At 47.8% G+C, this 26,157-nt stretch overlaps 2 protein-coding genes across 5 annotated transcripts; one reads left to right on the forward strand and one right to left on the reverse strand.

The window, feature by feature from the left end:
- Positions 1 to 746: 746 nt before the first annotated feature.
- CLIC1 (CLIC family member 1) lies at positions 747 to 5,948 on the reverse strand. Its single transcript, XM_090282114.1, has 6 exons — positions 5,698 to 5,948; positions 3,542 to 3,651; positions 3,217 to 3,342; positions 2,956 to 3,062; positions 2,005 to 2,186; positions 747 to 1,152 (listed from the first exon to the last, which is right to left on the reverse strand). The coding sequence occupies exons 1-6, from the start codon at positions 5,734 to 5,736 to the stop codon at positions 991 to 993; spliced, it is 726 nt and encodes a 241-aa protein (XP_090138240.1). The 5' UTR covers positions 5,737 to 5,948; the 3' UTR covers positions 747 to 990.
- Positions 5,725 to 24,775, forward strand: MSH5 (mutS homolog 5). 4 transcript variants are annotated; one of them, XM_090282108.1, is made up of 25 exons: positions 5,734 to 6,073; positions 9,934 to 10,048; positions 10,304 to 10,427; positions 10,878 to 10,958; positions 11,141 to 11,203; positions 12,091 to 12,212; positions 12,399 to 12,508; positions 12,764 to 12,799; positions 13,130 to 13,212; positions 13,951 to 13,996; positions 17,430 to 17,568; positions 17,708 to 17,770; positions 20,241 to 20,369; positions 20,629 to 20,701; positions 20,862 to 20,971; positions 21,206 to 21,286; positions 21,523 to 21,610; positions 21,817 to 22,006; positions 22,110 to 22,236; positions 22,619 to 22,768; positions 23,091 to 23,165; positions 23,342 to 23,485; positions 23,693 to 23,830; positions 23,965 to 24,038; positions 24,254 to 24,775. In XM_090282108.1, exons 1-25 carry the CDS (start codon positions 6,069 to 6,071, stop codon positions 24,363 to 24,365), a joined length of 2,478 nt encoding a protein of 825 aa, XP_090138234.1. In that variant the 5' UTR covers positions 5,734 to 6,068; the 3' UTR covers positions 24,366 to 24,775. The 4 variants fall into 4 exon arrangements, 3 of the variants coding, with proteins under 3 accessions (XP_090138235.1, XP_090138237.1, XP_090138234.1); XM_090282109.1 differs by lacking the exon at positions 23,091 to 23,165 and having other exon boundaries at positions 5,732 to 6,073; XM_090282111.1 differs by lacking the exon at positions 22,619 to 22,768 and having other exon boundaries at positions 5,732 to 6,073.
- Positions 24,776 to 26,157: the final 1,382 nt, after the last annotated feature.

The raw sequence follows: 26,157 nt of genomic DNA on the forward strand, positions 1-26,157 counted from the left end.
GAGTCCCGGAGGACTGGGAGAGGTCTAAAGCAAAATCTGAGGGGGCGTGGTTCCGGAGAGCGGGCGCCACTCCAGGCTCCAAGACCCAGTCCCTTCTCTCACGGTCTGTCTTCCCCAAAGTCCATCCGACTCAGCTCCGCACCCAAATGTCGGTCCCCTGCACTCCGTCCGGTGCAGGCAAGGGCCCCAACACGGTCGGGGGGGGGGGCACCTCCCACCTCAGACTCACCTCCAGTGGCCACCCCTACTCCTGCCGCTCTGATTTTGGCTGGGATCCCAACCCCCCTGCGGACGAAGTTGATGGAGAAAAAGTGCTCGTCTTCAGACCTCCGGCACTGGAGCCTTGGCTTTGAGGAGTTCCTGGGTGGCGAGCGCAAGTACTATAGTGGGGCGGGGGCGCGACGGTCTGGCGGCTCCGGGGCATTGTCTAAACCGGACAGGGCGGGAATCCCTGAAACCACGCCCATACAGCACCACTAATGCCGCGCCCACTCCACCCTGACTGCGCCCCCCTTCCCTGAACTGGGCCCCGCCTGCAGAGCGATGCCCGGGCCCACCCAGATATGGCCGCCCCTTAAGGCTGGGCTGCAAATGCGACATGGACCCAAAGGACAGGGCCACGATGGACTGACAGTAGAAATGGCAAAATTAGCACAAGCAGCCCTCTTCTACATTTCTGGTTTCTGTCCTGAACTGAAGGTCACCGACCCACACTTCATTCGATGTTATCCACATTTCAAGCCACCTTTTGTGTAAATACAACACTAGATTTTCATTCTGTGTTTTATTACTGAAATACATTTTCCTACCCACCCCACCCACAATAAAAATCTCACCCAGATCCCCCAATCCTTTTCCTCATCCCCCAGGCAGTCCTGCACAAGTGCTCTAGAATTCACTTTCCACTGGACATTTTGGAATGTGTCCATTGGGTAGACAAGTGGAAACCACCAGGGGGCCTCTGGGGCGTGAGGGAGCCCCAGGAGGAGCTTATTTGAGGGCCTTGGCCACTTGCTCATAGGCCAGCTCAATCTCCTCATCATCCGGACAGGTGGAGGCGAACTCCTCCCGTGAATAGGCATTGCGCAAGTACCGATGCACCCCCCGGAACACCTCAGGGATGGAGAATCCACGGTACTTCTTACACACCACCTGGGGGTAGGAAGAAGGACCAACATATTAATTAGCCTCAAGGAACCCATACTGGGCTGCCACGCTGTGGTCCTTCTCTTATCCCAAGGCCTGCCTTGATAAAATCCAGTGGCCTTCTCCAGGCATTCTAGAGTCTCCACTATCTAGCTTCTCTTCCTATGATTTTTATCTTATGGATGAATCATCTTCTCCAATCTGCTTTTCTAACTCCTCAATGTCTTCACCTTCTCTACTTACTGATCAATAACCAGCCCCTTTTCATACTACTTCATCCCAATGGTGCTACTTTTCTCCTCTTGGTTTTATTGAGATGTAACTCACAAACCATTAAATTTTTTTATTGAATTTCCACAATGACTTTTTCTATTTTTCATTTGGTACAAGGACTAAGCATCATACAACTTTGTCTTTCAGGGTTCAATACAGTTTTGTGGCAGAATGACACAGTGCCTTTATTTCACAAACTAAAACCATAGCTATGACAAAAACATGGGAACCAACAGTTTTCATCTTCCACAAGAGGAAGTGGAAACTGAAGCTATGAAAAATTAAAGCTTTGATTTTACAAAAAAACCTGCTCTGTCTGATCTGGGGTTTGGCAGTGATAAAGACAGGAAGAGCATTCTTGAAAGTAATACTGGGATGTGTTACTCTTGGCCAGCCAGCTTGCACCCATGGCTTGTATCATGGAATGTTAATTTTCTCCAAGCAATGGTCTTGTCAGCAATGAGAGAAGGAATGAGGTGGCATCCGCTACTGGTAGCAATCTACAGAAACCACCTTAAAAAAGGCGGCAGTAATCATGGGAAGCCATCCCAGTGGCCATAATCTCCTCCCACAATGACCACCCACCTGTACTATGTGGAGCTTTGGCAACAGGTTGCAGTCAGCCAGAGTGAGCTCATTTCCATCCAGAAACTTCCTCTGAGAGATGCCCTCATCTTCAGCACTGGTCTCATCCACTTCTTCTGGGAGGGGGGTTGTCAAGTAATTGTCTAAAACTTTCAGGGCTTTCAGGAGCCCTTTCTCCAGATCTGTGCAAGAGAGGGGCATTGGCAAGAACATCAGATGATTGACATGGTCCAAGTTCAAAAAGGTCCATGGGGCAGGGTGGGAGTCAGAGGGTGAATACTAATGGTGAGACTGGTCCAAAATAATAATAGCTAATGTAGCCCTGGCTGGTGTGGCTCAGTTGTTGAATACCGAACTGCAAACTGAAAGGTGATCAGTTCAATTTGTGCAAGGCCCTCAGCTGGGGGCATGTGAGAGGCAGCTGATCAATGTTTCTCTCTCTTTCTCCCTCCCTTACCCTCTGCCTAAAAAATAAAATGTAAAACAAAAACAAAAAGAAACAAACAAAAAAACAATCTAATGTAGCATAGCTTTCTGTGTTACTCTAAGCACTTTACATAAAAAAACCCATTTAATGCTCACATCAACCACAAATTAGGTATTGTTATCCTCATTTTATAGATCTGGAAATAAATTTATAGAAAGGTTAAATAAATTGTCCAAAGTCATACAGCTAGCAGTTGTATTCAGGTAGTCTAGATCTAGTCACTGTTCTTATGCACAACCCTGTTCTGCTAAAAAAACAGGCCAGCAGCCAACACAATTAATGTCCCCAATGGGGCAAAAGAGGCCAGGGAAAAAATAAGATGCTTAAGAGTCATGGCTAATGAGAATGCAAGGAAATATGATGGTTAAGCAAAAATAAGGTTTGCCAACATCTACTTCATGTCCCTGATGTCAGATTTTCCTCTATTCCTTCTAGGACCCAGGCCTCTGACCCACAAGACTCACTATCATTGAGTGCTGGGTTTGAATTCTTGATATAGGCAGAAAATTTGGCAAATATGTCCAGGCCAGCTGTGTTTGATTCAGGGTTCAGAGCTGCCAGCTTGGGGTACCTGAAAGCCAATGGGTGAAACAGGATAAGATTTCTTCCTGGGAGAAGCCAAGGCTCCCCTGCCCCAGCTCCATCACCATCTGTTTTCCAGTTTTTCAACCTCTCTCTTTTGGAGCCTCCCAGCTCCCACCTCCCCTTTTCAAGTGCCCCAGGACCTGGGGGGGCACAGCTCTGCCTCCAGAAATTCCTCGATCTTGTTGGTGTCTGTGTGAACTTCAGTGCCATACAGCAGAAATGGGAGCTGCCCTCCTGGGCACAGCTTCTGTACAGTCTCAGTTCGCCTGCAGGAGAGAGGCCAGGCATCAGGACAGGAAAAGGGGGTCAGGGAGAGCCAAAAAGGGGAGAGGGAGAAGTGTGGGAAGAGAAAGGGGCTCCGGGAAGAAGGGAAAAAGTTCAGGATGGAAGACTCAGGTGGCTGAATGTGAGTGTATGCTCACGTGTGAGCATAAGGGGTGTTTAGAGGAACAGAAGTGGGCTCACCTCTTGGTGTCAACAGTGGTGACGTTGAAAGTGACTCCCTTGAGCCAGAGCACCATGAATAGTCTCTGGGAGAAGGGGCAGTTCCCAATCTTGGCCCCATCACTGCCAGCCTGAAAAGCAACCCCCACCTCAGGTTAGGCCTGGTGCACTCCACCCATCCCCAGGCCATTCTGGGCATTTCCTACTCCCAGACCTACCTTTTTTTCCCGCCTAGATAACATGCACAGTCTCTCCACTAAAATCTCCCCCCAGAACCAGGCTCTCTACCCTGGGCTGGGTCAAACCTAGAGCAAATCAGTGGGAACACTCTACCAAGGTCAGCTTCTGGTTCCCCAGAGAGTTGAGGACAGGTGAGAGGGGGGCAGAGGGAATGGGTTGTAGGTAAGTTAAAGGATGTGGATCCTAGAGAGAGAAGACTAACAGTAGTGTAGTTTCCTACGTGCTATTCTAAGCACTTTACATACAAAAACTCATTTAATTCTCAGATCAACCCATGAAATAATCCCTAGAGAGGGGTTTTGGTGAGGCCAAAGTTGTAGGCCAGAGGCCTGGATTTCGGAATGGAGTAGAGCCTGAGGACAAGAGAGGTGGGGCAGGGTTTGCAAGCCAGAGTTCTGGTTGTCTATACCTCCATCCAAGCTGTTTCTGGGTAGCTGGATGGAGTCAAGGGGCAAATAGCCAAGCCTAAAGATGTAGAGGGCGTTGCAAAGGGGGGCTGTCCTCTAATTGGCAAGTGGTGACCTCATCCTTCAAGGAACTCCTCCCCCTAGGCTAAGAGTGATTCATCTCCTGAGTCTCCAGCCTTAGCAGCTTCCTTCCTGGCAAGGAATGGGGGCAGGGATCTGTGAGGCTGAGGACTGAGTGGTGAAGGCCACCTCCCTCTTCCCTGACTTTGCCCGCAGGGGTCTTCCAGCACAAGTCCTCCAGCTCCAGATAATTAATCCTCCTCACACAGGACTCAGGGCCAGAATCTCTCTAGGCTCACCCAGGAGTAAAAATAGCCTTTGAGGCAAGTGTGAGAGTGAGGTGGGGACCACACCTAAGGGGGCGGGCCCAGGCACTTCACTGGGCCTAGGGAGAGGGAATGGCTGCCAGAGAAGTCCACATAAAGGAGAGGAAGAAACAGGCAGGAACACACAAAAACAAGAATAAAAGGGGGGAAGTGGAGAGAAAGGAAGCAGGGAAGTGAGGGAAGGGGGATGGGCAAATGAGAAAACAGGGGAGGCTGCCAAGGGGAAGGCGGGCACAGAGATTAGGTCCAGAGAAGGGAGATGTGCAGACCTAGTGTGTAAGGGCAGAAAGAGTGAAGGCTGTGGTCTGCGGTTTTGATACCCAAATGCCATGGGACCACCTCTCCTCTTCCATACCAAGAGAGAGAAGAAGCTGAGGTGACTCTTTCTGTCCTGCTTCTACAACCCCCAAACCCTAAATGCCCTAACCCAGCTCTTCTCTGATCTCTCACCTAGCCCGGAGGTAGCCACAGCTCAACTCTCAACTCCTCACCACACCTCCCTTTCTCTCACTTCCTCTAGTCCAGGGACTCCCTTCTCCATCCATCACCTCTCCAGCCCTGCTTCTTGCACTCCATTTCCACTCTGGTGTCTCCTTCCACCCCACTAATTCTTCCCAGTCGACCTCCTCCCACTCCTAAGCCTCCCTACCACACCCTCTCCATTAAAACCTACCTGGAAGGCCCCACACACCCGGACACATACAAACACACTTCTCCAAGTGTCCCCCACTAGATCCCTCACCTTCTGATCTTCTGGTAGGGCCACAAGTCCTATTGTTTCCCTCTGTTCTTTCCAAATCCTGCTGGACTCCACTGCAGGATTTCTCCTAGTCCTTCTGTCTGCCTGTCCCCCACCCCGGCCCAGGAACTCTCCCTTTTCTCTATCTTATGGTCTTTCAGGCTGCTAGAAACTTGCACTTTTACAAACTTTTCAGGATTGAGCCTAGAATTCTCATCATCCGCCCACACGTCAACTGTCTTCCCCTCCCGAACCAGCCCACCCCCATCCTAAAGACTGCACACGGGGTTAGGGCGGTGGGGTAAGAAAGAAAGGGGTTGGGGAGGTAAGGCTGGAGCTGGGGAAAGGGGGGAGCTGCCTTTCAGGAATTTGGAGGGTGGCCTAGGAGGAAGAAGGTGTTCTTACCTTCACGAACAATTCGACCTGCGGCTGTTCTTCAGCCATGGTTGCGACGGGGACCAGGAAGCGGCCGTCGCTGGGGGAACTGGGAGGGGCCCGAGCCTGGAAAGGCGTTTCTCACTGGCAGAGATCCTCTCCCCCAGAGCTAGGGCTGTCCCCTCAGCACAAGCCGCTCACTCCAGACTCGGCCTCCCCACCTGGCCAGCGAACCTTACACTCAGCTCCTTCAGCTCGATCCCCTCCCAAGCTGGATCTAGGAGCGGCTGACTCACGGACCGGCCCCGCCCTGAACCTGGGAAGAACACAAGAATGGGCGGGACCCGAGGGTCTGGGAGTGGGCTTGGAGGGGAGATCTTAAGGGCTCCCGAAGAATAAGGATGAGGTGAGGAAATCCTGGGTAACTACCTCCTTGTTTCTCCTTGAACACAGGACTTTATTTTGGCCTCAGTTTCCCTATTTCATTGATCAGGAGACTCTCCTACTTTACCGTCACACAAGAAACTTGATACCCACAAGTTGGGCACACTGTGAGGACCCACAGGGAATTTTAGGCCAGGAAGGTGGTCGCTTATTCCTTTTCCTTAGTTCCTTCCAGATTTCAGTCCAAATTATGGGTTGCTAGGACCATGGTCCATAAGAGGAACTTTGAACTGGAAGCTGGGACTGGGAGAAGAGAGGTAAAAGGTAGGGCAGGAAACTGGGAGACAACCAGACATGTGCTAGGGAAACAGGTAACTGAGCCAAGGGCCCTCATCACTGGGGAAGGTCCGCTCCCCTTCCTTAGCTTGGTCAACTTTAATGCTTCTACTTATGCACTTCCTAATGGGGACCCTTCCTATTCCTTTTGCCCTTTAGTTACTGACAGGTTGCCTTGGAGATGGGATGAAAGGGTGGGGTCGTTTTGGTCCCAGGAATCCTGGGATTGGGGGGTAAAAAGCAAAGATCAGACAGGTCAGAGAGTGGAGTCCTTGGGGACACAAATAAATAAAAACAGGAGAGTAGCTCTCTCCCTCTTGTCATTTGCATTTGAAGGTCTGTATCAAACTATGATCTGCTAAAAAAAAAACACCCCCCCAAAAAAAACCCACCAAGAATATGTCCTCCAAACTGGACACATTCCAGCCTCCACATCTTGACTTTCCTATCCAACCATCCATGCTCTTTCTCCCTCATCACCCTGTGTCTAAAAATAGACCAGGAAACTTTGGTGAGGGAAAGGACACAGGAGCAAAAAAACAGTGGGGTAGAATGACAAGACAGGCTGTTAGAAACCAGCAGTTTGTGGTTGCCTCTCATGCTTCCTCTTCTGGGCGTTTTTGCCTCCTTGGGGGAAGGCCTATCTCCTTCCTCCCTTGAATTGTAACATCCTAAAAGGATGACAGGTGATGCTGCCCTCTCCTGATACCATTCAGCAATACCCCAAATCCTACATCAGAGGTCTCCCTCCCATTTCCTCCCCCTGCCCCTGCTTTTCTCCTATCTCAATATCTCCCTTTTCCTTTTCTGGGCAGGTTTCTCTTTCCACTCCCACCCCTTTCTGGGCTTGGTAAACCAGTCCCTAATCTCTTCCCACCCAGATTAGAAGGTGTGTCCCTCCCAGACACTCCTTAAACACCCCTCATCTGCCTCCTCCAGGTTTCCTTAGCTCCACTGCTCAATAATTTGCCATGTGTAACCATTAACCTTGCCCTTAACTCAATCCCCCACCTTTCTCGATAGAGGGGATTTTCCAACCATTGTTGAACAGAGCCAGGTTACCCCACCATCTTTCCTAAAGTCTTGGGTGGGATCTCCCCATCTCAGGGTACCCAGAACAAAGCTAGGAAGATGTATTTTAAGGGATCTATTTTTAAAAACTTTTACTTATTTATTTTTAGAGAGAGGAGAAGAGAGGGAGAGAAACATTGATGTGTGGTTGCTTCATGCTCGCCCCCAACTGGGAACCTGGCCCACAACCCAGGCATGCGCCCTGACTGGGAATCGAACCGGCAACCCTTTGGTTCACAGGCCTGCAGTCAATCCTCTGAGCTACACCAGCCAGGGCTTAAGGGATTTATTTTTTTTAAGTATATATTTATTTATTTCTGTTTCACAATCTACTTGCTTCTCCTACCCTTACACACACTCAAAAGTTAGCTTCATGGAGCCCGGATTTACCGTAATTATCTTTATTACTTATAGTCCACCACCTGGCTCAGAGTAGGCATGAAATGGTCGCTGTAGGAATAAATGGCACGCCTCTGTCCTTAGGGTATGTGTGTGTACCCAGGGATATGGCCATGTCCCAACAGGGGTGTAGATGTTCTTATCAGAACTGCTCTCTGCTGGAATTTGGTGTAATTCCAACACTTTCACTTCCTCTTAGGAGGCTGAAACTATAAATTAGGCCGCCCTGGCCAGGTGTTCAGTTGGTTATAGAGTGTCATTGCCCATCCATCAAAATTGCAGGTTCAATCCCTGGGGAGGGCCAACCAATGAATGCATAAATAAGTGGAACAACAAATTGATGTTTCTCTCTGTCTCTCCCCTTCTCTAAAATAAATAAATAAAAATAAAAAAAGAATAAATGAGGGCCTGTAGTGCCCTTATTGGAATGGTCATACACTGTATCCAGAAAATTGGCAAAGAACGACTGTGATAGGAGTTTCACTTATTTTTGCTTATTTATTTAATACACTCACCCTGCCCTGGCTGGTGTTGCTGAGTGGATTAAGTACTGGCCTGTGAACCAAAGGGTCGCTAGTTTGATTCCCAGTAAGGGCATATGCCTGGGTTTCGAGCCAGGTCCCCAGTTGAGGGCATGCGAGAGGCAACCACCACACATTGATGTTTCTCTCCCTCTCTAAAAATAAATAAATAAAATCTTAAAAAAAAAAATTAAAACACTAACCATGCCCTGGCTGGTGTGGCTCAGTGGATTGAATGCCAGGGATTGAGCACTGGCCTAAAAATTGATAGGTCATGGGTTCAATTCCCAGTCAGGGCGCATGCCAGTCAGGGTGCATGCCTGCGTTGCAGGCCAATGTTTCTCTCCCTCTCTTTCTCCCTTCCTTCTCCTCTCTCTAAAAATAAATAAAAGCTTTAAAAACAAAAGACAAAAAACACATGTCCGGACTGGTGTAGCTCAGTGGACTGGTGTACCTCAGTGGGTTGGGCATCGTCCTGGCAGGCCAAAAGTTCTCCATTTAAATTCCCAGTGGGGTCACATGCCTGGGTTGCAGGCCAGGTCCCCAAGCGTTAAAGAGGCAACCCACACATCCATGTTTCTCTCCCTCTTTCCTTCCCTTCTTCCCCTCTTTCTATAAATAAAATCTTTGGAAAAAAACCACTTAAGTAGCTCTTACTACTTTGCCAGGCACTGTTGTAAGCTTTTTATAAATATTAACTCAGAGGGACAAATATTAACTTAGAGTTGTTGGCACAGGTTGAATACTGTTGCTTATCTTCACTCTCTAGGATTAAAAAAAACAAAACAAGAAACCGCGCCTCTGGCCCTTTAAGAGCCCTACCCCCAACCCGGGGCAAAGCCCCTAGAAGAGTTCCGGTGGCTTAGGCCGAAGCAGCGCTTCCGGCCTTCTCACAGGCTCCACCCTGTATTAATCAAATCCCAGAAACCTTGACGGCCAAAGACTTAGGTGCTAAGCAACGGAAGAGAGCGGGAAGTTTGAACATTCTGGAACCTCCCATACAAGAATAGACCAATCAGCGCCCAGTCTTTTCAGCGACGGCCATCCCTCCCAGGTCTCTCCGACCAATAGCTACTAAGGGGGCGGAGGCGTGTGCGCACCCCTGTCCGGGCGCCGGCTTGCTCTTCCCGCAGGCTCGTGGCGCGTCTCGCGTTTGTCGAGGTCCGGTTGACAGAAAAGGCGGGAAAACTCCGCAAGTTGTCCGCAAGTGGGGTGGGGAAGTGACCTGGGGCTGCGGTCGTGGGGGCGTGGCTGGCAAGGACATGGAGAGGAGTGGCACAGCTCTTCCCACTTAGCCCTCAGACCATATCCATCCAAATACAACCTCAGCGTGACAGAAATGGGAGGAGGGGGGGGTTTCCATAGTCTGTAGTCAGTGAAATACCTGAGGTCACCCCTTGAAATGCTCCACAGATGTTGAAAACAAAGTGTGACCTCTCTCACCTCAGCCCTCTCCCAGACTTCCCAGTGCTCTTGCACTTAGGCGCACTGCCCTCGCCCGCCGCCTCACGGTGAACGCTGGCTTCTGAACCACCTTAATTTTCCTCATCCGCAGAGCCTCCCAGGCCATGGCCTCGGTGGGAGCGACCGCCGGCGGGACACTGCTGGGACCAGGACCCAGGGCAGGCCCCGGGGAGGCGGAGGAGGACGACGTGGAGGAGCCAACGGAGGTCTCTGGAGCGGCGAGGTCGGGGGAGCAAGAGGTCCAAAGAAGCGGGAGAGCGGGGAGTTGATTAGCACGTCCGGGTGTGAGCAGGGGAGGGCTGAGGAGGGCTGGTCCTGTTACAGTCGTTGACGTCTCTCACGTTTACTGAAGTGGGTGATGAGCCCTATCTCAGAGATTTGAGAAAATGATGAAAAGTAAGTCACAGCACAATCCTGCACTGAGAAGTGGTTCAAATAATGGTTTCCTTCCTTCGAGAAAGATCCATCTGTGTGTCCTGTGGAATTTAGGCCACTTGGGCATCGCCTACTATGACACTAGTGACTCCACCATCCACTTCATGCCAGATGCTCCAGACCAGGAGAACCTCCAGCTTCTCCAGAGAGGTGGGGGGAAAACCAGCAATTTCTCTGACCTGGGATTGGAAATGTCTCGCTCATATGTGCTTACCTGACAAAATCGGTTTTATTAGTTGACTTTCAGAGGATGGCCTGTTGTTTGTAGGAATTTGATATGTATTATGTGTTTACAGTGTATCAGGTGTTGGAGATATAGTCGGGGCAAATCAGTTCTGTCTGTCCTGTTGGGGTTTATAGTCTACTGACAACCTCCAGGGCACCCCTTTTCCTTCCCACCACCCACCAGCCTCACTACCCTCTTTCCTAATTCTCATGCCTGACTCCTACCTATGCTCTCAATGTGTTGAGCACTCCTTACTCTTAGAGAAAATAAGGTTTTGAGATCGGGAGGGAGACAACAAGGAGAGGGCCATGGATTTTCCCTTTGTCAAATGGTAAAGATTCTTTAACTCATTTGGTCTTCATTCTCCTTCCAAGTTCTGGATGAAATCAATCCCCGGTCTATTGTTACGAGTGCGAAACAGGATGAGAATATGACTCAGTTTCTGGGGAAGCTTGGTAAGGACTGGGTAAGACTGAGAGGGAAGACAAGGAAGGACTAAAGTATGGAATATCATGGGAAACTAAAGGTCTTGGAGGGAGATAGTCAGGAAGCCAGAAATGGATGAGCGGGAAGGTGGGACAGAGGCAGAAAGATTGAAATGTCCAGACTAATGGCCCTTTCTTTGCTTCCCTCACAGCCTCCCAGGAACACAGAGAGCCTAAGAAACCTGAAATCATATTTTTGCCAAATGTGGATTTTGGTATCTTCTTTTGCTTTGACCAGTCCCACATCCCACTTTCCCAACCTTTTCTCCTAATCCACCCCATCATCAGAGGTCTCCCCTCTGCTTTATCTCATCCTAAACTTTTGTGTTCTCCAAGCCCTATGACCAGTCTCCTCAGGATCTCCCCTGCTCCCTACCCTTTAATAGCCTGCAGCTTATTATGAAACCTTTACTTAGCCATGTCTAGGAATTAGGGCCTCCCCTGAGAAGAGAGTGGTGATACTTTTGGACAGCTTTGATTATTGTAATTTCTCTTTTTAAGCCAACGCCATTTGTTTAGGGGGGAAAAATTACTGCCTCAGCAACTTTGATGATCCATAAGGCACTACCATAACCTTCCCAAGTTTGAAAAAAAGACAGAGAATGTTCTTTCCTTTTTTTCTTTTTAAGATTTTATTTATTTATTTTTAGAGAGAGGGGAAGGGAGACAGAAAGAGAGGGAGAGAAACAGCATTGTGTGGGAGATACATCGATTAGCTGCCTGGCCTGCAACCCAAGCATGTGCCCTGACTGGGAACTGAACCCGCGGTTTGCAGGCTGGTGCTCAATCCACTGAGTCACAGCAGCCAGGGGAAAATGTTCTATCCTAATTAGATGTTAGGGCATTGGTATTATAAGATCTTTTTGACCAAAAGTTCCCAATTCCAGATATATCTTTCTTAGGTTGTGATCTCAGCCAAACATCTTTACATGATATATAGAATAAAGAGAATTAGACTAAGAGTCTGAAAATTTGGTTCTTGTTTCTGCCTGTGTGAGCTTGTCATGTCAAATCATCTCCCTTGCTTCTATTGTTTCATTCTTCAAATGGAGTGAAAAATTGGGCTACAAAACCTTTCTCTCCCATGCCTTCTCCAAAATAGGTTTGGAGATAAGCAAACAGCGCCTCCTTTCTGGAAATTACACTTTCATTCCAGACTCCATGTCCACCACTGAGAAAATTATCTTCCTCTCCTCCATTATTCCCTTTGACTGTCTTCTCACGGTGAGATGGATCCTGGGAAGTCAGGGCTGGGATGTCGTAGGTTGGAGAAAGGCAAAAGCACCCCAGCCCTTGGGTTAAGTCCTGGGAGGTCGTAGTCCAGCCCTGGAAAATGTTAGTCTTCCCTGGTGTTGTCTAGCCTCCAGGACATTGGGATTTACCCTAGCTCCACTACTGATCCCCTCCTAGATTCGAGCACTTGGAGGTCTGCTCAAGTTCCTGGGTCGAAGAAGAATCGGGGTTGAACTGGAAGATTATAACATCAGCATCCCCATCCTGGGCTTTAAGAAATTTGTGTTGTAAGTGATTTACCATAACCTCAGCCAAAATAAAGTGGGAGGCCTGAATGGTAACACAGGGTTGGATGGGGGTAAGGGAGGGAGGTAGGCAGTGACCTATCAGGTAAAGTGCTCTAGTACACACAGGAGCACCTAAGGGGATGTGGAGCTGTTTGGAGAGAGTATTCTGGGAGGTGAGGCAAAAGGGATGGAACTTAGAAATGAGCTCTGACCTCTCATACCCCTGCACCTTCTGTTCTTATTTTCTGCTCTCAGGACCCATTTGGTGAGCATAGATCAAGATACTTACAGGTAAGGAGATAGAGGCAGGTTGTCATCTCTGGGACGGGAGAAGGATTAAGCATAATGCTCTAAAATCCTAATGAGGCTCCAGTTTCTTTAATCCTCAAGCTAGTAAGAGCTTTCTACCTGAAGAAAAAAGAAGTGAGGGTGAGGGAGAGAGAAGAAGAAGAGCACAAAGGTGTCAACCTTCTTTTCTGAAGGGAGAAACTGAGGCAGAGAGAAGTGAGGGATAACCTTATATCAAAACTTGATCTCATGAGAAATGTTCCCAAACCCTTTCACTTTCTCAATTCCCTTTAAAAATCAAAGTTACCTAGAACTCTCATTTTCCCCTGACAGTGTTCTGCAGATATTTAAGAGTGAGTCTCACCCTTCAGTGTACAAAGTGGCCAGTGGACTGAAGGAGGGGCTCAGCCTCTTTGGTACGTGTACCTTGTCTCTCATCCCACACTACAAAGGCTTTCCAGAAAAACAGCTGTCTCCAAAGATGTGTCCCAGCCCCTTTCTTCCCACTTCACTGCCACTGCCAGATGTCTCTAGCACTCCAGTCCAGCTTTTTTATCCTCTTTTACCGTTCCTGAACTTGGGCATCTCCCCTTACTCTGTAGTTGTCCAATGTCATTGGCATATCATCTCTCAATTACCAATTCCATGTTCATTCCTTGGGTTTGTATGAATGTGAATGTTTCTACTAGTTGTACACCTTCCTGGGGAGTTTGGGAGGCCTTATATACTTGCAGTAGAGCTGGTAACTGTGAAAATCCCCATGTTTTATTTGCATAGTCTTTATCAGTTGTCTCTAGCTTTAGGGTGTACTGAGTGCATTGCCCAGAGTATCCACCTGGTTTCACTATGCATATATCAGTGGGTTGTGTCTAATGTTTACATATATGTATTGGGCTCTTTGTGAGTCGTTAATTCTGCCTGCTCTGCATATTTTTCTGGCTGAGTGTTCCAGTGAGTGCCCATTCCCTCCCCTAAGTCCATATAAGGCAATCCTGGCTCAGACTTGTGGTCAGCTGACTTTGACTATCTTTTGTATCCTGTGTCTGGGAAATGCCCCCAGGCTAGCCTGCCCAACACTGGAACCTCTGACCCAGATGCCTCACTCAGCTTAGACACAGCCACACATTCATTTCCCTGCCTCCACTCCCCTACAGGAATCCTGAACAGATGCCGCTGTAAGGGGGGAGAGAAGCTGCTCAGGTGAGTGGGTCACATACATGTACTATAGGCTAATGCATGCCATCTACAGACACACACCATACCATGTAGTAGTATGAAAACAGCTCCCCTTTCTGGAAAGCTGGCTGAATTCATTTAATCCTTTTAACAACCCATGTTGTAGCTGGTATTATCCTTATTTTGTGTTGTCAGCAGAGATAAACATACTCGATGGTATGCAGATTTGCACACATAACAACCAGCAGAAACACAATCACAAAACCCTAATTTACACATGATAACATGTTTAATTATAAAAACCACACTGCAGATTTGAGCTGTTCTCTGATAACTCAAATTGTGGGTGTAGTTCAGAGCTCCATATGGATAATGCATTGTTGCTACCTGCAATTTCCACAAGCAGCACAAACTCAGAGCATCCAAACTGACATCCACTGGACCTGTTCCTCTTCCTATATTCCCTTTTATGGTTAAGGGCATTGCTGGCAATACAGCTTCTCAAGCTCTGAACCTTGCATTGATGCTTCTCTTTCATCCCCTCTTCCCATATTCACTCATTTACTTGAGCCTGTTCTGTCCTCCAGTGTCTCTCTCAGCCATTTCTTTAACCCTCTTTCCACTGCTCTAATTCTGGCTATCAACATTGCTGAGAGAGAATGAGGGAGAGAGAGAGAAACACCAATTAATGTGAGAGAACATCCATTGGGTGCCTTCTCATACACTCACTGACCAGCTACACACCCAACCAGGGACTGAATCCACAACCTAGATATGTGCCCTGACCAGGAATCGAACTCAGACCTTTCGATCTATGTTATGATGCTCCAACCAACTGAGCCACACCAGCCAGGGCTCACTATTTCTAATCTGAAGCATTGCACATGTCGCCACATGAGTCTCTCTGCTTCTACTCTCTTCTTTTTTCCAATTCTTTATTCTAAAATACTTGTTAATCCAAAACAGAGATCTGAATATGTCATTCCACTTTTTTAAAAAACCTTAGGTAGAAACAAAATAACATAAACCTCAGGAGGCTTCCCCATTACCTGTGGGATGAAGATTAGCATCTTGCCCTGGCTGTGTGGCTCAGTTGGTTGGAGCATCTTCCTGTGCACCAAAAGGTTGCAGGTTCCATTCCCGATGAGGGCTTCTAACTAAGTTGCGGGTCCAGTCCTCGGTCAGGGTGCATACAGGAGACAACCGATTGATGTTTCTCCCTTTTCCTCTCTCTCTAAAAAATTAGTAAACATTGGTTGCCTTCTCATCCATGCCCCGGCCAGGATACATGCCCCAACCAGGGACTGACCCAACCTGGTTATGTGCCCTGACCAGGGATTGAACCCATGACCTTCTAATCTATGGTATGATGCTCCAATCCACTAAGTCAGGGCTCAAATCCTTGCTTATTGGATCCATCCAACATTCCAGTCATTTAGGGCCACTTGCCATCATGGAAATACATCATGCTTGTATTTATGCTGTCCCTCTGAGAAATCCCGTTCTCCACTTGTCAAAGTCTTACTTCAAGGTGCAACCTGTCACCTTTTTTTTGTGAAGCTTTCATAGGCCCCTATAAGGAGACTGACATTCACCTTCCTGTGTGCTCACATAGTGCTTATTTATATTTTCTTTTTGCACTATCACATCAATTTGGAATTAGTCATCAGTGAATTTGCTTGCCCTAAGACCTGTGAGCTCTGCAGTGGCCATTCCTGTTACCTCAGTTCCTGCATGGCTTTGTACACAGTAGTTCTCAGGGAGTGAGCACAATACTGTACATAAATGCAAGAACACTGGTGACATCATTTCTAAAAAGTCAGCATATAACTTTGCTAGCCTGCAGGTGCACAATATTTTCCCTACTTCACCTGCCCTGCAAATATGTGTCTTTTGAAGGTTAATTTAGGACAATTTCCAGGTAATTGGTAGGTGATTTAATTACCATCACATTCTCCAGTGCTTGAGGTGCAGCTCTCTAATCTCCACCAGGGATGACAGGGAAGGAATTCTCAATGGGGAAGAGAACTGAATTAAAGGTGGGAGGAATGCAGATTCCTCAGCTAGGATCCCCCAGGGCAATGAATCATAACCTGAATGGGACCCAGCTGCCTAAAGCTGGACAGGGCACCAGGAATTTGGTTGAATGTCATAGTATGCTTTAAAGAACACTGTCCTAGCAGTCTGGAGACCTGAGTTTGAGACCTAGCTCTACTTTTGACTAGCAGTATGACTACACAAGTTCCTCCACGGTGGGGACAGACCTTCACAGACTGGCCTATGCTGCACCCCCTGGGTGGAGCAGCCTTTTGTGGCCAAGGAGCAGAGGTGCCTAAAACCCATCCTCGAATCTGACTGAGTCCTCTGCTTTACCCTACGTCTAACATAGAGTAACTGGCTTTAGACTACAGTGTGAAATACACATCTTCAGGCCCCAGTGTCTCCACACATTGGCTCTTAAACAAAATGTATGCGTAATGGCTTGCTCTAGTGTAGAAAAGAATATGGACACTTGCAGGTCCTTACAGAATCTCACATTCTTCATAGCCATAGGGAGATAGGGGCACCCAGAATTAGACACAGATGAGGCATTTATTGCTCTATACTAATTATTAGTGAATACCTCAGATACAAAAAATGTAAGTATTAATAATAATATTATAAACCTCTGTTTCCACCAGCCAATTTAAAAATTAGATTGAGTGTCCTGATGTGACTCAGTTGGGCATCATCCTGCAAAGCGAAAGGTTACCCATTCAATTCCTGGTCAAGGCACATGCCTGGGTTGCAGGCCAGGTTCCCATTTGGGGCACATGCAAGAGGCAACTGATTGATGTTTCTTCCCCTCTCTCTAAAAAATAAATAAATATTTAAAAGGTAAATAAATAAAAATTAGACAGTGTTACTGAATCCCTTTAAATGTCTCTCCTCAATCCTATCTTTGCAGAGACAACCATTATCATGAATTGAAAACTTAAATAACTTCACATGGTGCAATTACGGTATATACTTTCACCGGAAGAACACAAAAAGGATGAATGTCTGTTATTATACCATGAACATTTTCACAGCTATATACAGATACACAAACTGATTCTGACTCACCCTCTCCTACTCAGCCACCAAGAGAGCTAGAGTGTTGTCATACAAATGCCTCAGCACACTGCTCTCCCTCTAAAATATTGACAAGCTCTACCACATATCCATATGGAATGACACACATGGTCATCATATCCAACAAAACTGAGATATACAGACACAGTTGTGCTCATATCCAGAGAGTTTCAGTAGTTATAATGTAAACACCCCTGCACACAGGACATTGTACTTGCCAGTACAGATACATTCTGCCACAATTACCAGGGACCTGCAAACATACATTTTCACAAATGGAGATCGAAACAATAATGAGAACAGATGTGACTTCTGGTCTCCTCACCCCAACCCTCACTTCCAGGCTGTGGTTCACACGTCCAACTCATGACCTAGAGGAACTAAATTCTCGTCTGGATGTCATTCAGTTTTTCCTGCTACCCCAGAATCTGGACATCGCTCAGATGCTGCATCAGTTGCTGGGTCACATCAAGAATGTGCCTGTGAGCCCAGGGTGGGGGGCAGGGGATGAGGAAGGAGGTTGAGGTCCAATATGGGACATTGGGCTTCCTGAGGGGACACAGGTTGTGAGAGGGAGAACAGTAGCTGTCCCCTTGTCTGACTGTCTTTGCCTGACTGTAGCTGATTCTGAAACGCATGAAGTTGTCCCATACGAAGGTCAGCGACTGGCAGATTCTCTACAAGGTAGGACCTACCCTCTTGAATCCTAGAAGTTCAGATTAAACCCCTCAGCATGTGTTCTAGACTCTGTACTGTGGCTACCCTGTCCAACTTTATCCTAACACTTTTTTAAAGCTCATATTGTGGAAATTGTCCACAAATAATAAACCCTTGCAACTTCAACACTTTGACTCATGCCAATCTTGTTTCATGTGTATCTTCTCCCACTTTCCACTTCCTGGATCATTTTTTAAGCAATTCCCAGTCATCATATCATTTCAGCCCTAAATATTTTAGTATGATTTCTAAAAGAAAGTTATTTTTTAAAAAATATTTATTTATTTTTAGAGAGAGGGGAAGGGAGGAAGAAAGAGAGGGAAAGAAACATCAATGTGGGAGACCTGGCCTGCATCCCAGGCATGTGCCCTGACTGGGAGTCAAACCAGCAACCCTTTGGTTTTCAGGCCGGCACTCAATCCACTGAGCCGCACCAGCCAGGGTTTAGTCTTTTCTTAAAAAAGATTTTATTTATTTGTTAGAGAGGGGAAAGGAGGGAGAAAGAGAGGGAGAGAAACACTAATGTGCAAGAAAAACATCAATCAGTTGCCTCTTGCAGGCCCCCAGCCGGAGACCTGGCCCACAACCCAGGCATGTGCCCTTACCAGTAATCGAATCCGCAACTTCTTGGCCTGTAGGACTACACTCAACCCACTGAGGCTCAGCAGTCGTGGCACTCTTTTTAATCTTTATCCATGTTCAAATTATTCCATCTTTTGCCAAAGGGAGACTGTTGAGTTTGGCTTCCGAGTCCTTGAAACACAACCCTGGTAGACTTTGATAGCTTCCCTCCTCTCTGGTTTGACAAGCTTTACCGGATATATAATTTACGTCTCCTGGTTCTGACCTGGAACCAGACATTTCTCCACAGAGCCCTGGTTCCTTTTAGTGAGAAATGTTATTTCTGTACCGCACTCTGAATGCTAGAGGCTGCTCATCATGTTTTGCTTATTGCTTGTAGGCCTTTTCTGTGGCCAGATCTACGAACTTCAAAAACAAGCAAACAATAAATCAGTACTAATACCATCATTTTGAATTTGGAACCACAGGATTCTTACCTTGTATATTCCTTTACTGTACTTATCCTTTTCAATATTTTCTTCTTCTATATGGAAATTCTGGTTCTCATTAACCTTAGGAATAATGAAATTAGAATATCACTCATTTGCTTTTTCCTACGTCACAGCAACAATCTTATTACACCAATACCAGCATACTAGCAACTATATGACTATTGAAAACCATTTAGATTTTTTGAGGGGAGAGAAGGGACAGTTCTTTTTGTCCCCATTAGGGATACACAAATGACTATATTTTACTCACTTGGAATAGTTCCTCCCTGTGTGGTTATGCCACTATATGGATATAATTTATGTTCGTTTGTTGCATTCTATTTTTTATTTTTAAGAATTTCTTTTAAAAATCTAATTTAATTATAAAATTATGTAAAATACTTACATAGTTTCAAAGTCAAATCTCCCAAACAAGGTATAGTCAACTAATTCTGGCTTCTATCTCTGTCCCTTCTTTCCATCTATAGATGATCTCATCTTTTCTTTCTTTTAAAAAAAGATTTTGTTTGTTTATTTTTAAAAAGAGGGTAGGGAGGGAGAAAGTGAGGGAGAGAAACATCCATGGGTTGCCTCTCACATGCCCCCAACTGGGGTCCTGGCCTGCAACCTAGGCATGTACCCTAACCAGGAATCAAAACAGTGACCTTTAGTTTGGCAGGTCAGCGTTTAACCCACTGAGTCACACCAGCCAGGGTGATAATCTTTTCTTTCTCTTTATTTTTAAGATTTTATTTATTTTTAGGGAGGGAGAAAGAGAAAGAGAGAAACATCAATGTGTGGTTGTCTCTCACTCACCCCCAGCCAGGTAGCTAGCCCACAACTCAGGCATGTGCCTTGACTGGGAATCAAACCTGGAACCCTTTGGTTCACAGGCCAATGCTCAGTTCACTTAGCCACACCAGCCGGGGTGATAATCTTTTCTTTTTAAAAATTTGTCTTTGGCCCTGGCCAGGTAGCTCAGTTGGTTAGAGCATCCTCCCCATACACCAAGGTTGTGGGTTTGATCCCCAGTCAGAGCACATACAAGATCAACCAATAAATGCATAAATAAATGGAACAACAAATCAATCTCTCTCTCTCTCTCTCTCTCTCTCCAAAATTAATTTTTAAAATAAAAAAATAAAAGTTTGTCTTCCTTTTTAGGCTGTAAGCTCATGGACAGGGACCATGTCTTGGTTGTCTTTGTAAGCTCAGTGTTTAGTGCAGTACCTGGTAAATTCCCTCCCTCAGTATTTCTTTTTTGCCTTTGAGATCTCTCTTTGTTATTGTGTTTTTCCTTGTTGGTCTTTGTTCTCAGTCCACCCCTGTTCCCTTGCCTCAGCCAAGACTGGGTGTGGGCCACCCTCCTCTGTTCACTTCTACAGACTGTGTACAGTGCCCTGGGCCTGAGGGATGCCTGTCGCTCCCTGCCCCAGTCCATCCAGCTCTTTCGGGACATCGCCCAAGAGTTCTCTGATGACTTGCACCACATTACCAGCCTCATTGGCAAAGTGGTAAGTGGAAGGAAAAAGGCCAGCCTCCTGAGGAACTAGGGGCGAGAGATGTGGTGTGGAAGATGGAAAAGCCTGAAAGATATTGAGGTCAGTTGAATGACTAAAGAATGGAATGATGAGGTGGCAGAACATCAGGATGTGCTTGGAGGGTTAGAGTTAAACCAGGCACTGCAAGGAGAATTGGGGCCAATGTAGAGGTGAGGAACAGGACCGAGAGATTGTGCCGGATGAAAAGCAACTGAACTTCTTGCCTCCTCAGGTGGACTTTGAGGGCAGTCTTGCTGCAAATCGCTTCACAGTCCTTCCCAACATAGATCCTGAAATTGATGAGAGTGAGTGTTAGGTGTGGGGTTGGGCCTATGAGCCTTGAGACACAAGCCTGCGCAGTGATGGGGTACCATCCTCGGCAGGCAGCCGCTACAGCTGGGGCTACTCGTGGCAGCCAGGGCAGGAACCTGACTTTTGATGTCCATCTGTCTTCCACCCTCCTAGAAAAACGAAGACTGGTGGGACTTCCCAGTTTCCTCACTGAGGTTGCTTGGAAAGAGCTGGAGAATCTGGACTCCCGTATTCCTTCATGCAGTGTCATCTATATCCCTCTGGTGAGGGCAGGAGGCTGGGTGTAATCTCCAGGGGTCTTTAGGGGAGATATTAGGCTTATTAAGGACACATTGGTAGATAAGAAAACTTCTGGAGAAGCCTGAAAAACATGAACACCTTGTGGTGGCTTTAGACCCCTCAGGGGAGTATTGGGGATACAAGGGGCTCTGGCTTCCTCTAGGGAGAGAGTGCCCCACACATCACCTTCTGCTTTATCTCCTCTTTACTCTCCTCAGATAGGCTTCCTTCTTTCTATTCCCCGCCTGCCTTCCATGGTGGAGGCCAGCGACTTTGAGATCGAGGGACTGGACTTCATGGTAAGACCTTTGACCTCTATAGGGTTGTGATAAGGAAAATGAATCAGCAGCTGTCAGGGGCCTTACCCCATCAGCACTGCCCAATATGGGATCTCTCTTATGTAGTTTTACTTTGATCTGTATTAGCCCTGAGATGAAGGAGAAAGAAATCAGGTGGGGGCCTGGAGGTGGGGATTAGAAAGGTGGGAGAGGATAACCAAGAGATTCAAAGCCCACAGCTTGAACCTCTTACCCAGTTTCTCTCAGAGGAGAAGTTGCACTATCGCAGTGCTCGAACCAAGGAGCTGGATGCACTGCTGGGGGACCTGCACTGCGATATCCGAGGTGAGGAGAAGTGAAAGGCTGTGATTCTCACAGGCTCCTTTTCTTCCTGCTCTCGCTCTTTTCACTCCGACTCTACATCTCCTCTGAATGTCTCTGGGTGTCTCAGACTGTCTGCAAGCCTGTTTCCAGGTCCCTCTGTGGACCTCTTCGTTTTTTGTTCACATTCCCGGGAGCTGAACCCCAGCTTTTCCCTCACCTACCCTCAGATCAGGAGACCCTGCTGATGTACCAGCTGCAGTGTCAGGTGCTGGCACGGGCAGCTGTCTTGACCCGGGTGTTGGACCTTGCCTCCCGCCTAGACGTCCTGCTGGCTCTTGCCAGTGCTGCCCGGGACTATGGCTACTCAAGGCCCCATTACTCCCCCCAACTCCTTGGGGTACGAATCCAGAATGGCAGGTGAGAACAGAGAGGGTGAAGGCATGGTCATGAGAGGCCTTCAGGTTTATACTCTGGGGGCTTTATCCATCTGGCCCAAGTGTGAATTACATCTCCACTGCAGACATCCTCTGATGGAACTCTGTGCTCGAACCTTTGTGCACAACTCTACAGAATGTGGTGGGGACAAAGGGAGGGTCAAAGTCATCACTGGACCCAACTCCTCAGGGAAGAGCATATACCTCAAACAGGTAGGAGAATCCTACACACTGGGCCTCTGGCATCTTCCCCATCATCTCATCCCTCACCTGCCAGCCAACCCAGGTCCCTGCAACTCTTCTGCTGTGTTCTGACCCTGTCTGTCATGCAGACACCGTAATCCACACCCTGCTCCTCTACCTCATGTTCCATTCTCCACTTGAGGGACAGCCATGCACTAATAGATCTTCTCCTGGCCTCAGTTCCCTTCCCCTACCTTTGAATAGGTCCACACCATCCCCCAGTGTGTCCCTGCCCACTCCCTGTCCCTCTCTGTCCATGTCTCTTTGATCTATTATTTATCTCTCAGTTTAGCCTCACCTTCACCTTAGCCCATTCCATCAGGCCCCAGGCTCTGTCTCTTTCCCTGCTCAGGTAGGCCTGATCACATTCATGGCCCTGGTGGGCAGTTTTGTGCCAGCAGAGGAAGCCGAAATTGGGGCAGTAGACGCCATCTTCACCCGAATTCATAGCTGTGAATCCATCTCCCTTGGGCTCTCCACTTTCATGATCGACCTCAACCAGGTCAAAGGGAGCAAAGAGAGGTGGGATTGAGGGAGGGGGTAATGGTGAAGGAACTTTACCCCTGAAAAATGAGCAGAACAGGAAAAGCATTCCTTCTGCTGCCTGCCTTCTATACTAGGGAACCTCTTTTGAACACTTGCTTTGTATCAGGCACTGGTGGCAATGAAAGGGTTAACAAAACATGTGCCTAACCATTAAAGAATTTGCAGTCCAGTAGGGTGGACACATAACACAAGCAGCTTTATTCAAACAGGCAGACTGGTCAGTGTGTTACAGGCCTCAGATGCTAATGAAACTCCCTTGTCTGCCTGTTACCGAGCAGGTGGCAAAAGCAGTGAACAATGCCACGGAGCAGTCTCTGGTCCTTATTGATGAATTTGGAAAGGGAACCAACACGGTGAGGGGAGGGGAAAATGAAAGGGGACAAAGGAGCATGAGGGGGAGGGTGGGCCTCAGGAAAATAGGGGTGTGGGCAGAAAAGGAAAAGTACAAGATGGGAAAGGCCAGGGCAGGTGGAGGGGATACACATTGGGCACCTATGGTTCTGTACCCTTACTTCTGTCCTCTGTACAGGTAGATGGGCTTGCACTTCTGGCTGCTGTGCTCCGACACTGGCTGTCACTCGGACCCACGTGTCCACACATCTTTGTGGCCACCAACTTTCTGAGTCTCATTCAGCTACAGCTGCTGCCACAGGGGCCCCTTGTACAGTATTTGGTGAGGAAACTAATCTAGACCCCTAGGGGCCCCTAAGCCAAGTGTTTCCGAGATGGAGACTGGCTCCTTCATCAGACCAGGGGCTGGCTCCCTGAACACAGGGACCATGTCTCTTCCCTTTCCTCACTTCCCACAGAGAATGGCCATGGGTTTCAGGGCAGGAAGCTAGTGATGATGACACATTGTCCCCTTTTATTCTTTTTTAAGACCATGGAGACCTGTGAGGATGGGGATGACCTTGTCTTCTTTTATCGGGTTTGTGAAGGTGTTGCCAATGCCAGCCATGCCTCCCACACGGCTGCCCAGGCCAGGCTTCCTGACAAGCTCATTGCTCGTGGCAAGGAGGTGATGAGAACCTGATATGAATCATGTCTATCAGGGCTTGCTTCCACTGCCCTCCTCTCAGGGACCTGGGTTTCTGACCCTTATTTCTTCTTTTCTTATCCAACTTCCCCCACCCCTTCCCCCTTCCTTCTTAGGTCTCGGACTTGATCCGCAGTGGAAAACCCATCAAACCTATGAAGGAGTTGCTAAAGGAGAAGCAAATGGAAAAGTGAGTGTATGACCCAGGTTCCTTGTTCTCTCTAGCTTCTTGTGCAGCTCTTCTCCCCTTTCAGGGACTCAGAAAGACTCTTTGGCTTTCAGTGACCCACTGTTTTTGAAATCCCTGAATTTTCAAGGTCTTGGTTTCCTGTGCCAGTCTCTCCCCTCTGCTCAAGACTCAATTATCTATTCTCTCAAACATCTCACTGTTCTCTCTCCCCTCAGTTGCCAGGCATTAGTAGATAAATTTCTAAAACTGGATTTGGAAGATCCCAACCAGGACCTGGAGATATTCATGAGCCAGGAAGTGCTGCCTGCAGCCACCACCATCCTCTAAGAGACCTTCCTCAGCCCTCCTCCACTTCCCCAAGCCCCAGTGGGCTGCCACGCCCTCTTTGTTTCATTATCGTCTTCAGACCCAGAGTTCTCAGTTTCCCTGGAACTTTTGTTTCATATTAGGAATAAAGTTTGTTTTAGAGAAAATTATTATTTCCTTATTCCAGCCAAAACAAAGCAAAAATATAGAAAAGAGATGAAACAGCAAGAAGGAGTCCGCAGAAAGACCTGCCCTACCTCATAAAAATGCAGTGACACTGTGGCTGGTGTGGGTCAGTGGACTGACTGCCAGCCTGTGAAATGAAAGGCTGCCAGTTTGATTACAGGTCAGGGCACACGCCTGAGTTGTGGGCCCTGTCCCCATTAGGGGTTGGTGAGAGGCAACCGATCAAAGTATCTCTTGCACATTGTTATTTGTCTCCCTTTCTTTCTCCCTCCATCCCCCGCTCTCTAAAAATAAATACATAAAATCTTTTTTAAAAAAATGCAGTGACACGCCCTGGCCTGGTAGCTCAGTTGGTTAGAGCGAGGACCCAATATACCAAGGTTGTGGGTTGATCCCTGGTCAGGGCACATACAAGAATCAACCAGTTTCAGTGAAGATGGAGGTGTGGGTAGCCATGCTTCATCTCCTTGCACAACTGTAAGAAGGATTACACCTACCTCAAAACAAAAAACAACCAAAACTGCCAGAAAATTGAATTGTATAGAAGTCCAAAAATAAAGATTTTAATGTTCATCCAGATGGGTAGGAGGGGAGAAGCTGGCAAGCCAGGCAGAGAGGACATGCGGTGGTGGTGCAGCTGTGAGGCAGTGGCTGCGGCTGGCTGCAGAATGAGCGGTCACACATTATAAAAGCTGGGAGGGGCACCTGGGAAGCGATCCCAGCCCCAGGCCAGACCACACAGCTCATGGTTGCAGCCATTCCAGACTGGGAAATAAAACCTCATTGCTTCAGGCTGTGGGAGTCGGGGAGGCGGAAGAAACTCCTGGTCTCTCAGGAGAGTTCATTAAAGGGTCCCCATGTCCTAGAACTTATGCAAACCCACCCAATCTGGGAACCATCACCGGGAGAACAGCTAGAGGGGGGCAAGTTGCATATGGGAAGCCTGTGAAGTGACTGGAAAAGGGGCAAGTGCTGAGTAAGTGGCACTGTTCCCTCTCTGACTCCTCCCCCACATCAGCCCCACAAAGTGGTGAACCAGGTTGCTTAGCACTGATGAAAACCTGTGAATCCCTTACACGTAACAGGTGCAACAGCTCTACCTAGTAATGTCGTCGGCGGCGGCAGCCGTCCATCTCGAGAGACGATGGTGTAGCTTCTTAAGAGTCTATCTGCACCGCTGAGAATGGCTGTGCAGTCCGACTCGGGAGTGACACGGTATCTGTCTCCTCCCGTGTTGAATCGACATCTTGCGATGACGCTGGAGTGTCCTCTCCAGTGGAGCTGAAGCTACAGAGCCTGGGCAGGGTGATATGGAGGGTCTGCTGTTGCCCATGCAGCAGACCCCCCCTCTCTTCGCAGCTGAAGGGTCCAAGGGAAAGACGGAGTCAATACAGCTTGGCTTCAGGTGCGCCGCAGGAGTTGCCAGTGTTGACTACAACGTCAAACCGCCTTAGGGACTCCGGCTCCGGATTTTCTGTCGGGGTTTACTCCCTTAGCCTTTCCCCTGAGGAGGTATGCCGCAGGGCAGCGGAGGTTTTTTGGAGTCAGAGTTTTCCTTCTCTGATGTACCCTGACTGGAAGATCGAACCAGCGACACTTAGCTCGCAGGCCGACGCTCAATCCACTG

Source organism: Furipterus horrens, unplaced genomic scaffold, assembly GCF_987537825.1.
Source record: "Furipterus horrens unplaced genomic scaffold, mFurHor1.1.pri manual_scaffold_6, whole genome shotgun sequence".
Classification (NCBI taxonomy): Eukaryota; Metazoa; Chordata; class Mammalia; order Chiroptera; family Furipteridae; genus Furipterus; species Furipterus horrens.